The 14191-nt window shown below is 32.8% G+C and overlaps 1 protein-coding gene across 3 annotated transcripts in view; it reads right to left on the reverse strand.

The window, feature by feature from the left end:
* LOC108972737 (IQ motif and SEC7 domain-containing protein 3) overlaps positions 1-14191 on the reverse strand; it is a 135937-nt gene that overhangs the window by 43174 nt on the left and 78572 nt on the right. The window contains exons 1-2 of one of the 3 annotated variants that reach the window (XM_018939495.1): positions 9529-9619; positions 9360-9405 (exon numbers count right to left, since the gene is read on the reverse strand). The exons of the other annotated variants lie outside the window; for them this stretch is intronic. Coding sequence (XP_018795040.1) covers positions 9360-9385 — 26 coding nt within the window. The 5' untranslated portion in view covers positions 9386-9405; positions 9529-9619. Of the gene's footprint in view, positions 1-9359; positions 9406-9528; positions 9620-14191 lie in introns of those variants that run through there. 3 annotated transcript variants of the gene reach the window in all.

Consider the following 14191-nt stretch of genomic DNA (forward strand, 5'->3'; position numbering starts at 1 on the left):
TCTCGATTATCACTTTATCATGCGAGAGTATAAAATGTTCGCTGACACCCGAACTTAGCCCTTCCTTACTTGTTTCATTTACTATTCTGTAGCAGCAAAATTTCTAGAATTATTGCTATGCTATAGGTACCGCTCACTTTGTCAGGAGCTATAGCATAACAATGTAAAAGTATGTGCTCTGCTCTGTTCCGAGTTTTGTTAGGTAAAAACTATAGCTGTAGCGAGAGCAAAAACTAAAGTGATGTACTCTGCCGTCTGGCTTTCTATGTGTTCAGCACATGAGTGTGGTGGACAGACAATACACAGGTGTTTAGCGGAACGAACAATAAGCATCCGCAAACAGGCTCCCCTTTATTGTAATATGACCACACACACACATTCACATATGTATGTGTGCCTTGGGCTGACCACTTTAGTGATTTATGTACATATGTCTAAGATATTGTAATTGCGTGTTCCCAACAACTCATTATGCACAATTTGCACTTTCGCGAATCTAAAAGAAAACATGCACATACAAACAAACTTCTAACCCATATCTGCCTAGCTTGTGTGTGTGCTTGCTTTGTTTTGCAAACAATTAATGCACTTGCGCATTCGCCTTGCCTTTTGCCATTCAAATGCATAGGAAAGTATGGAAAATAGTGAAATAGATACACATACCGTACACCGGCATATTATTTGATACAAAATCAGCTAAATGCAGTTCTCTTACTTTTTCCAACTTTATTTCTCATATTGCTTTGTTACAGCTTTTATTTCATTTCAACTTTTTCTCTAACTGCGCACTATTTGTGAAAAAATAATTAAACTGAGGAAAAGAAAAAAGTATAATACAACTACAGTGTAAATTCATATTTAATTTCGTATTCATGTCCAATAGCCGTAAATGCGGAACGGCACATAATAGGCCGGCTGTGTTGTACATAATTACTTTTCTGTATACATATGTATGTATGTACATATGTATATATACAAAAACATCTACCCGTATATGTATAATATATAAAAATACATACATATATATATGTCAGTAGAGTATATGGCGCAAGAGGCCGAGGAAAAAGGTATGAATGAGTTGCTCACCTTGTTTTGGCAGCCATAATGAAAAAATAATTTTATAAGCTATCTTAGTAGCTGTCTCTTATACACATCTAATAATTTTATAAGCTATCTTAGTAGTGTAAATTCAATGCTTTAGGATTTATTTAAGAGATTACAATTTAGGATTTTCAAAAATACTTTTATAGACTTAAAGTAGAAAATAAACCAAAACATTTTATTTTCGTTCCGCTGTGGTGTCTAAACTCAAAACTGTAAAAGCATTTTTATCGAAACGAGCGCCACTGATACTTAGAAATTACAGCACGGATACACTAGAAATTTTAACAATAGTTCCTTAGTAATATTATCAAGTGAACTACGCACGGATTTCTGTCATTTATTGTTAAGTTTTTCGGTACAAATTTAATATTATTTAATTTAATATATTTTTTTTTACAATTCTGCCATTCTGGGAAACATTTATGTTACGGCGAAAACATATAGCACATACTCTATTGTATTAGCAATTCTTATGTAGACTAAAACGCCATATTTTATTTCGATTCAGATTCAGGTCTTAGAATCGCTCGAAGGAACTATCTTGAAAAAGCTGATTTCGAGGATCAAAATTTTACATACACTAAAATAGATGTTTTTTAAAGCCTGTCAGAAAGAACTTTAGTTCCTTTTCTTCAAATAATAAATCGCTAGTATTACGCGATTTTTTATCACTCTAGAGTCAAGAAAAGTAATTACAAGAAAACGATAAAAATACATTAAAATTAAAAATTTCTTTTTTCATATAAAATATTATGCTATATGTATATTTATTACTCTGCTTTCAAGATAGTTGTAGCTACGTAACTGGGTAAACAAGTACGGTTTATTACAAAAAGTCAGGTCCTGTCAACTCATCTAGATTAATTGAAATTGGAACTTTTTTTCTACGAGTACAACGAGAACAACATTTGTAACTTTTCTGGTAATGCCGGATACTGCCTTTAGGTTAAGTTATTTGCTACGTATCAAATAAAAATCATTTCATTAAACTTCGTATTCAACACGAGGCATAAATCATACTAAATCCAAAGTCTTACTTAGTATATACAAACGGTATTTATCACCGCTGAAGTCAGCGAATATGGTGGTTTTATAAATATTGCATGTACAACAGCTTTTATATAAACGTAAGTATGTGTGTGTGCAGGTAAGTGTGTGCCTGTGTGTGTGTGTGTAGCAATTGTGTGGAAATATGGGAAGTGGATGTCTCAACGCTTGTGGCCTAAACAAACCGACGACTACAACTGTGGAACGGAACCAAAATGCATGGCCTACAACATCGACTGAGTGCTTGGCTGATTGGCGCATCGCGGCGTCAACTGCATGTGACTCTTCATGTATATACATATATACTGACAAATACATATGTATGTATATGCAGTCAGTCAGACTTGCTGTTGGCGTAATGTCATTAGAGAGGCTTTATATATATGATGTGTGTATATCTACGTATTATAAATGTATATGTGTGTATGTACAGATGTTGTTGTGTTTGTTATTATTTGTATTATTGTTGCTTGCCATTCACTGTACGCTAGCCAATGTATATTATAGGAATTGGATAGGAAGAGGAAATTGAAAATTTTCATAGTCATTAAATTTTTTGCTTGCCATGGTTATCGTTTCTCACCACTTTTTTTGCTTCCTTTTCTTTTCTCTCTCGTTTTTGCTTGTTTTGTAGCTTTTATCCGTTAGTATTAGCTTTTCTTTATTACAGTATACTATTGGCTTTGTTGCTACTGCCATTACAATTGTTATTATGACTGATGTTGTTGTTATTGCTGTTGCATTTGTCGGTATTGCACGTTCTTTAAAACAATTGCAGATAACTAGTTACACAGTTTTAAAATATATGTAGGTGGGTATGTGTGTTTATACATACATAATTGTATTTAGTTATTTACATTATATTCAGTTATTCATATATGTAGATCTGTATATATGTATGTACATATACTATTGTGATCAAATTTAAAGGTGAATTTTGGACATTTCATCTGCTTTAAAGTAATCTCCTCCCGCTGCAATACACTTATGCCAACGAATTTTTCAGTCATCATAGCGCTTGGAAAAATCCTCCGTCGTGATTAGATCAAAGCCTTCTTCGATTCAGCTTTTATATTCTCAATTGAGTCAAAACGGTGTCCTCGGAGTGGTCATTTGAATTTGTAGAATAGCCAGAAGTTACACGAGGGTAAATCAGGCGAATGCGGTGGTTGCGGCACGCATGTTAGTTGAAAATGTGCCGAAATGATCACGAACAACAAATGAAGTATGAGATGGTACATTATCGCACTTCTTTGTTCAACAAATTCAGACGTAGTAAAAGTCAAAAAATTCACTTTAAAAGCCTCATGAAACGACTCGTAGCTCAAATAATAATGAATATTTTGCGTTGCAATTTAGCATATGTAGATGGCACTAACAGTACTACCAAATTACAGAAAAAAATTAAAGATTCGAAAAACACACGAAGTATAAATTAAAAATCCCTTCGATTTGATCACAGTAGTATGTATTTATTTATGTGAATACATGTATGTACTCATTACATTGGCTTGGTCTGTTTTGAGCTTTTATGCCTAGGTAACACAGACTTCGGAACCTATAAAATATTCAAGTGCATACATATGCAATATAATATGTAAGTGTTATAAGGATTGCACCGGTGGAGGGTGTGAAGGGCTCATTGTTGCAAAATAATAATTAAAGCGCGCACAGACTCACATGTAGAATGTAAGAAAATAAACAGTACTTTTTATATGTATTATATGTACGTACATACTCGCTTCACACAGCTGCAGAAAAAATAGCGCACGAGTGATTTATTATTTTCGAATATTTCCTTAGAGATGTGATTGCTTATTATTTTTATTTATTTTTATATATTTTATTGCAGTTATTTTCCAGTTAGGTTAGTTAACTTCTTCCCAAACCGTTATTGCATGCAAATAGTTTTAAGTGTTTTCGGTATTCTAAATAAAAATAAACACACAACACAAAAAACACATGAACATAAATGGCGTCGTGAATTCTACTACATGAACGTTTGTGAGAAGGCAGCGTCATAACAATGGTCGGCATGCACACAAAACAACACAGTTGTCCATTTTGTATGTACACAATTTCGTTGTTGCCATACTAATACCTTTCACTTAAATGAAATTTTAATATTTTGTTCAAAGTGAAATTCTTTACGCAAAAAATAAATAAATAGGTAAATATTTTTGTTTTAAGGGGCTATACCAGTGTGACGCATGAAAAATTAGGCGATTTTCGTGAATTATTTTAAAAGAAAGTACTACATTGAATGTTTCGACGTTCTATGGAGGTAATTAAGTATATTTTTAGTTGCATAAAATTTTTTTTTTTTACAAAAATATTGAAAAATAACGGAGTTATGCGCTGTCTGCGGAAGTGCCGAAAAAAAAGTGCCTCAACTGCTGGCATGATTCCGGTCGAAACAAAAGCTGAAACAAAAAAATTCAGAATGTTTATTAAACTTAAATATATTTTCTATACAGTGATTCTATTGCACAACAAATGTTTTCAACTATGCCCATGTTGAGTTATGATGTCAGCAATTTTGGAAAATATTTTTGAATATATAAACTATCTAAAAAGCAAAAAAAATTACACGGGTCAAATTACATGGGTCAACACAAAATTTGACCATAATAATAATTTACTTTGCTTTTTTATTTAGGAAACCACTTTAACGGTATTTTTTAAAATATGTGGTTTTAATTTTTATTGAAAATGAAATCACTTAAAAAAACATTTCAATTATTTTTATTAAGTTTTACTACCAAAATAACTTATAAAAATGTAAACAATAATTTAAAAGTGCACACTTTTACTTTTCTTTAATGTTTATAGGTACGGTCTCTTAATAAACCCCAAATATAGTATTATTACTATAACTTTTACAAACGCAAACTTTATAAGAAAAAAAGGTAGTTTCCTATGGTTTTTTATAATTAATCAGAAAATCATAAAATGAACTTTAGGACAAAGAACGAAATTTTTTTTGTTGTGTCGTGTTATCAATTGTTATTACAAATTATATAAGAGCTATTTTATGCTTCTCTTTGTTAAATAACGACAGGTTTGTAAGAGCTTTGAATAATTTTAAATTTTACAATTATTATTAGTGGCATCCTCTCTCTGAGTTGTGCAGCTGCCTAAATAATTGTGTCCATAAGAACGTATGTATTTTTATAAGTGAGAGAGGTCGCTTGCAGTCTGTCGCGCTCTATGTGTTCAGCACACGAAATTCAATGGCGAAAGAGGTTTGCGAATTAGCACGCAAACACACACATTCGTATATATGTATGTACGAATTGTATATATACAATTATTTGTATATATAACTTATGTACATATATATACTATATACATATACGTACATAACTGTGATAATCAGCGTTAATATTTAAATGCTTATGACAGCACAGTAAACAGCTGATGTGTAATTGCTTTTATACCCTAAAAAATGGAAGAAGAAAAAACAATATGGCGTATTGGATATGGATACACCGTTACAGCAATGATTTAAGAAATAAAATATAATCAAAATTATTAATAAGATATCGTTGAGTGCTTGAATTTTAAATATAAAACAAGTGTTTTTTATGAATATACAAAAAAAAATTTTACATATAAGTGGTATATTTAATATTTATTATGTATTAATTATTATTATATTTTAAATTATTTTAAAATTTTTATGCAATTGTCATTTTCACAACTTCATCATTTGATAAAATATATTATTTTTATCTACTGATTCATATTTGAAAATTTTTTACATTATTCTTTTAATTTTTAATTTGCTCTACATTTAATTTTCGTACATATCTTTATTGTTTTTGTATTTCTTCCATGATTTTTAATTTTTTATTGAATGTTTTATTTCAGCTCGCCTTCAGTTTTTTGTAATGGAGTTATTTGTAATAAATACTTTTATTTAAAATCAGTTTATTTTACTTTTTGATTATGTCAATCTAATACTTTTGAGTATGGCTTTTCCTTTAAGCTTTTTAATTTTATTTTCATTTATCCGTTCGTCTTTTATTTTTTATATTAATTTTCTTCGATTCACATTTTTTTTAAATACTTCTACTCGCTTTAGGTTTTGTATAATTTAAATTTATTTTTTCTTTTGCAGTTTTTAATTTTCTTTATATATTTAGCATTTTTTCAGTCATACACAAGTATTATCATATAAAATATTGAACTTTTCTCACAATCTCTCAATGATGGACACTATATCAAATTATTTTCGTTTAATTCTTTTTGCCATTTTTATATTATTCACTTTTTATTTTTTGTTTTCTTTAATATTTTTTATAGGTTTATTAAATTTATTTATTTGTATTTGTTTTAGATTGATCTTTTTATTTAGCATTTCCCACCCTTTTTACATTATATCAATCATTCATCGGACCTCTGCCACGCCCACAAATTGCCATTAACCGAAAACATACATATAAAGTGCCACAAATAAGCACTTAAATAAAGTATAAAGCTGTAATTTGGTACATAGCAAGATCCTAGTAGCAAGGGGCATCTGTGGTCAATTTTTTTTTGGAAAAGTGGGCGTAGCCCGCCCTCTAACAAGTTTAATGTACATATCTCTTAAACCACTTAATCTACAATAACCAAATTTGCTGAGTATACATAAATCTTACAAGAACTTCTGCCGACATTGTATGAAATCGGAAAATAACCCCACTCACTCCCCATGGTACTGCTAAAAACTACTAATAGCGCGATAAATCAGTAAGTAAATACGCCATAGACATTAATTTTCACCACCGAGAGGGTACAAAAGAGCTCTATCGAAGCCGGTGTGGAAATTGGTCAATGGGCGTGCCACCACCCATTTTTGGATTAAATCCCATACCTCAGGATCCGACCAACCGATTTCGGATCGGCCTCTGCCACTTTGTTGTTCTTCAGGCGGGTAATTGCTATTCGAACGTCATCACGGTCGGGCAATGGAACGTCTGCTCATCGTCATCGATTGGGGAATCGAGTTCGCCTTCTCCTGGCGTTGTAGGAGGATGGCGTCATGTGAAGTTCGCGCAAGTGAGGAAGTTCTCTGTTCGCCATTGGGAGTGGCCAGAAACGATTCTTTTCTTTGACAAAGTATGCTCTGGGTAGCCTAAGGACATGAGTAAGTGAGTGAGAAGGCGAAACAGCCCCTCCCCAGGGTTGTGCGCTGGGTTTGGGACCCGCCATGTAAAAACAGTACCACTGAAAACTATTTTCCCACGGCTTTGATCTTTGCAAGTTGCGAGAGTATAAAATGTTCGGTTACACCCGAACTTATTTTGTTTTTTATTTCTTATTTATATATGTATGTATATATATTTTATTTTATTTTTATTTTAAATTCCATAACAAATTTAATTAAATTTTTATATTTTTCTACTCTAGCAACACGTTACAACAGAGTATAAGTTTTATTTAGCTAACGGTTGTATATATAACCTAGAAGTAAACGAGATGGATGTACAGTGAACCAATAAAGTTTACATACACCTAGTTCTATTAAGTTACGAAACATTTATTTGTTTTAAAATTAATAAATTGTATGGTGTTTTTTATCCATTTCAAAATATGTAATTAACATTAAATATAGCATTGTTTTTTTGCACAAATATAAAAAAATTAATGCTAAAGCCTAAAATACGCCTAATTCATATTAAAAATTTTAATAACACTAATGAATACTTATATATGTATATAAATCAAAAGTAATTACAATAGTTTTAGCAGTATTTGGCCTACATTTGACAATAATTGCAGTCCCTAGACGTCGACGCATTTAGTCAATGGTGATCTTTTCATGTCACAATACGAAAATGCCGAAATCGGACTATAACCACGCCTATCTTTCATTCACGCCATTCTTTCACTTTCCACTACACAAATCAAAACTGTTGCAGGCCTTAGATTTAGGTACTGAATATGTGGACCCCAGTCTCTACAGTTGATTTTTGACTAATGATGTTTTGTTAATTAAGATTTATATTTTATTTATTTTAAAATGTTAAAAAAAATTTATGGCTTATTCCTCAGTGTACACAACAATTGTCCACATTTGTTTTGTATTTTTTTACTCTTATTATATATGCTTATCTATATATATATGTACATGCATATACATATATGTTTATCTATAAGTATGTACATAAATACAAATGACAGTCGCTTCCTACTTCACTGGCCCTGGAAGGTGAAAAAACACGCGTAAGCACAAGTACACACATTTATACTTGTATTAATTGGTTCAGAAATGCATAAAACATATGAACTCATTTTGCTATAATATGCAAATAAGAGATTAGAATTATAGTATCCATATGTACATATATTAATGTATACATATGCATATGGCAGGAATAATTGCAGCTACATTATATTATAAAAGCATATCAATATAGTTTTTTGGCGTATGTGTACTTGATTTCCGAAATTGCACACGACAAATACATTGTTATGTATTAATTAATTTAAGTGTCAATTTTGGTTGCAAAATTATTATATTTGCTTTTGGTCACACAGCTGTTATGCGTGCGGTCATTAATGCTGCTTTTTTACTTGTTGTTGTAATCGTGATGATACAATCCGGCGCGCCGTAAAAGCACTATTGACGCGCAGGCAACAGAACGACACACAATAGCGTTGGGCGTACCAAAGTCATATGTATTTCAAATTATACATTAACTTTTATATATTTGTACTTATATAAGAGCTATATATAGCTATGTACTTATATAAATATGTACTTATAAGTGCTCGCCATAAACTTTAGTTTGTACTTTGAGACACAGCGCGTTACAACTTTTTGAACGTTTTATTACAATTCACTTGTAAATTGAACAATTTAGATGCATGTGCACTCACGTACATATATGCGCATACATACATATGTATGTATGTACATAAGTATGTGTTTGAATATATTTTAAGCAATTGTTGCTCTGTGCTTGACTTCGACGACACATCCTTCACCCCGGCCTTGCTCGCTACTAGAGTGGCTCAATTAAAAGCTTTATTTCACACAACTGTATTGTTGTGTTGCAAACTGAAATTCACATGCACACACAAACACGCGCGCGCGGGTTCAGGTTAAACAAATGACGAATATTGAATTCGTATGCGATGAGAAAAAATTAATTTCGAACTTCAAAGTTATTCACTTTTTTAACACTTTTTTATTAAAACATATAAATTTTGATTACTTGAAAACCATATTGCTGCCGCTCATTTCACAACACAATGCGTTTGCTAGCAAAGATATAAAAATATTACATTTTTTTGGTGCTATGTTTTAGATTTTCAAAACACCCCGCGAAGCGCTCATAAAGACAACTTCGAGCGGAATATTGAAATTATCCAACAAACACTGACCACCGCGATATGACGAGCGAGTGATGGTATACACATACGCGCATACATCGAATTTTGTTGCGCCATTCAAATGAGTAAGCGCGCCGCACACGATACATGAATAGACTAAGTTAACTCACTTGCTGTGACTTTGCGACTACCCACCAAAACTACGCCCGAGCGCAGCATACAAACATACCAAACAGGCCGCGCGTGCAAGCTCGCACTTACACACTCATACGTCCGCTCTCAAATGAAACAGTCAGTACGCTTATTATGAACAACACGCTCCGAGCGTATAAATTCAATACTTATTTGTAAGCATACTATAGCGGAATGTGTATGAAGTGTAGAGTGTGGCAGCGTTAAGCAATACAAAGCGCAGCGAGCGCCAACGAACCAGCAGCAGTTAAACAAACGAACGCGCGTCAGCAAAGTAAGTCAGTTCGCTAGCTTGCTTGGTAGTCAAACAGCGACGAATTCACCAAACAACAATCCATCAACAACTAGCAAACAGCGCGAAACAAAAAATAAAGAAAATTAGCTCAGCACAACATACGCACAGACCGTCACTGCCAACACAGCGACATAGAAGGAAAATGCGCTCAGTGGTCAGACGTTGTAAACAACGCAAGCATAAGTAATGTTTGGATGAGCCATTGTACTGTTGTTGTAGATCATCTCGGCTTTGGCAGTGTACATTATTACAATAGCGCTGGCGTTTATAATTCAAGCGCAACTTGGCGTCCCAAAACCTCGCAGTTGTAAATAAATAATTTTGAAAATATAAATATATGTGTAGTTACATATTTATGTACCGATTTTAATAATCGTATTAGTATGACACGCCCCGCCATATCGCGTCGCCTTGGCGGCTCTGTTTATTTTCATCTTGTATGCGAGCGCAGTGCGGTGGCGCTCTCTATCAGCTGTTTACTGACTGGCTCTGTATTTTTTCAGATTGCCTTGTTTATCTTCCTATTTTTTGTTGTTAAGTTACTTAAGAAAGTGCTTCATTTAGTTGTTTATTTATTAAATTTTGGTGGGCTACCAATGGCTAGGTAATTAATTATTTTCTTTTTCGTTGAAAATTTAGAACGTTTTCGGTGTTAATTGTATGATAATGACGCAGAGTCATGCAGGAAATTGTAAACATGGGTGTGAAGTTCTAAGCGACAAATTTACTAGAAGATAGATATACATATGTACATATATAAATAAACGTTGGTTTGACTGTTTTCATTCAATTCTGGGATTTCAAGAATGCATCGATTTTTCGGGATTTGCTTAGATAATTAAAAAACAAATGTTTAAAACATTAGGAACATATTAAAGGTATTTTTTGAAATGTTGGGATTGATCCCGTTTGATAGGCGTTTCAAACAATTGCCAAAGCACTTTTGGCACTCTGATTGAGGTATACGTTATGGCGCCGCAACCACCTTTTCAGGGCACGAAAAAGTATGGGAATAAAAAGAAATCATTTGGTGCCAATTTAGGTCTGTAAAGCAGTAAATTTCCATTGTTTAGGTGCTAATTAGACGAAACAAAAAATATGCCATGAAAATTTTTGCTGTTTTATAATATGTGGTTTTAATTTTTAATTGAAAATGAAAGCACTTAAAGAAACATTTTAATTAAGTTTTACTATCAAAATAACTTACAAAAAAGTAAAAAGTAACTTAACTTTTTTTTATGTTCATAGGTACTATCTCTTAATAAACCCCAAATATAGTCTCCCATCATGTTTTCATTGTATGTCCTTGATAACGTTGTTCGAAGCTCATAAAGCTGATGAAAACGTTCTTCTTGCTCTTCTGAATATGCTCCTATGTTGCTTTTGAATTTATCTAAATGAGCATGCAGCATATGTACTTTTAATGACATTCTGTAGCCCATGGCCTCCAAATTTTTTAGCATATTTTCAACTAGGTTTTCGTAGTTTTCGGCTTTGTTATTTCCTAAGAATACAGAAACGACTGCTTTGAAAGTGTTTCCAACTCGCTTTTTGAATACGATCCAGCAACGTTGGAAATTTCTGATCAGCGAAAATCTGTCTGATTTGCGGCCCCACAAAAACCCGGCTTTAACCTTTGCTTTGGATAACTTCGGGAAAAGCTTTTTTAAGTATTCAAAAGCTTCTGAGGTTTGATACAGTTTTTCAACAAATTGTTTCATCAACCCTAACTTAATGTCAAGAGGCTCAACAATTGGCTCAAATTTTATGTTTTCTTTTCCGATACAAAATTCTGTTCTTTCAGGCCAAGACCGTTGAGTATAATGCTTAGCATCCGGTCTACTATCCCATAAGCACAAATAACACGGATACTTTGTATATCCGCTTCAACATCCCAAAAAAGCCCATCATTTTGAAATCTCCAATTAGCTGCCAGTTATACTCGCAATACTTTACATATTCGAGCAAAATTTTAACATTTTCATAATTTTCTTTAAGATATACTGAGTGAACGAGTGGAAGAGATGGAAATTTATTTCCGTTATGTAATAAAACAGCTTTTAAGCTTTTGGTAGAACTATCGATGAATAAACGCCATTCGCTAGAAACACAAAGTATGCCAATTTCTTTGAATAAACCTTTTATGTCATTGCAAAAACAAAGTCCATCTTCTTTTGTGGAAAAATGTTGCGAATGTTTCATGCGTAGTCCGCTGATCCGTAATATTAACATCATCGAGCAAATTCCACTGTTTTAAGCGAGAGCCTAAAAGCTCTGCTTTACTTTTTGGCAAATTTAAATCTCTAGTCAAATCATTAAAACCTTCTGTGGTGACGAAATGAGGTTTTGGTTGTTCTGGTGTCGGTAAAAACTCCTTGTCGGAATTACTTTGAGAACTAAGAGATAAGCTACTATTTTGCGATACTCGGATACTCGGATTCACAATGCAAAAGTAGCAGTCCTTAACGTGATCTTTTGGTTCTCGCCAGATTCTTGGTATTGCAAATTTCATAAACCTTTTCTCACCTCGATGCCAAACTAACATATAATAATAGAAATTAATATGTCTATTATATTTAATTCGCCGTTTATTGAAAATTTCTTTACCTTCTAAACATCTTTTACAATAACTACAAGCAACATGTGGAGGTCATGTCTTGTCTTGATTCCGAACAGAGAAGTCAAGATATGCTTCGTAGGCTTCACAGAGAACGTGAGATGCTTTTAGTTCATATTTTATATCCCGAACTTTAATAAATTGCCCACATATATAACAAAATGCATCAGCATCATATTTAAAAATGCACACTTTTACTTTTTCTTTATGTCCATAGGTACTATCTCTTAACAAACCCCAAATATAGTATTATTACTATAACTTTTACAAACGCAAGCTTTATATGAAAAAAAAGGTATTTTCTTATTGTTTTTGTTCATAATTAACCCATTTACAACCATTGTACTCGCTTGTGTACAGAAAATCAGTCAAGTTTAGGCATGTGGCGTAACACAATGCTAAGTATTTGCACACAAATTTTTGATCATATGCGTAGTTTTATTCCTAGAAACAAAAAAAAAAAAAAAAAAATACATTCTGTGCGGTTTTTGCATATTGTGTGATTTTGTGTCTTTAGTCATTATTTTGCTGTTCATGAGTTATTATCTCTCAGTTGTTAGTTTTAAAATTGTGTGTTGTGTGAGATAAGACTAAAGAGATCAATTTTACAAAAAAAAAAAACCATTTGAAAAACCTATTCTTATTTGAGGTATGTGCCTTTTAAAAGTTGTGTACCCGCTTACAGGTACAATGGCAAAATGTGTAGGTGAAATAAAAAATTGTATCTTTTGGTTAGGATGGCTATTTCCACTTATGGAAAGAGATATAAACAACTTTCACAGGCTTTAGCTGACATTGCGGATGATGATGAGGCAGATGACGTCGATATCGTTATGATTCCTCCTGATTTCGATGTCAATACTGACGAAGAGGAAGGTGATGAAGATAACATAAATGAAATAAACTTGCCTGACGACGTTGCTGGATGTGTTGAAGTATTCAACAACAGCATAAACTTTGACAGCGAAGATGAAATACAACTTGCACAGCTACAAAGAATGGGTGCTGAAATACGTTCTGTAAGCCCTATTTGGAACAACGAAGCATGTAACTTGATTATGGACACAAAAGTGGGGTTTTATGCACGAAAAGCTTTCAATTGACGAGGCAATGGTTAAATATTTTGGCCATCATTCAGCGAAACAATTCATCAAAGGAAGAATCCCGTAAGATTCGGATTTAAAAATTGGATGCTCACAAGTAGCTGTGGGTACTTGTACCAATTTGATACTTACTGTGGTGCTAAAAATGTTGATAGTGATACAAGACATCTTCCCCTTGGATCTCGAGTTGTGTTCGATCTAATAAAAACCATAAATAACTCAAGCGATCATATTATATATTTTGACAATTTTTTCACAAGTCATGAACTTCTACGTATGTTGCGTGAAAAAAACTTCAAAGCCGTAGGAACAACGAGAGAAAAGAGAACTAAAAAATGTCCTTTGAATCCAAAAACATATTTCCAAAAACAAGCAAGAGGATATTTCGAGATCAAATACGACCACAATAATAGAATATTGTTTGTCAAGTTGAATAACAATAATGTCGTAACAATGGGAACTAATTTTGATACGGTTGAACCGTTGAAATACGTAAAGTGTTGGTCA

The sequence above is a fragment of the Bactrocera latifrons genome, unplaced genomic scaffold, assembly GCF_001853355.1.
Source record: "Bactrocera latifrons isolate USDA-ARS-PBARC rearing strain unplaced genomic scaffold, ASM185335v1 scaffold_42, whole genome shotgun sequence".
NCBI lineage: Eukaryota > Metazoa > Arthropoda > Insecta > Diptera > Tephritidae > Bactrocera > Bactrocera latifrons.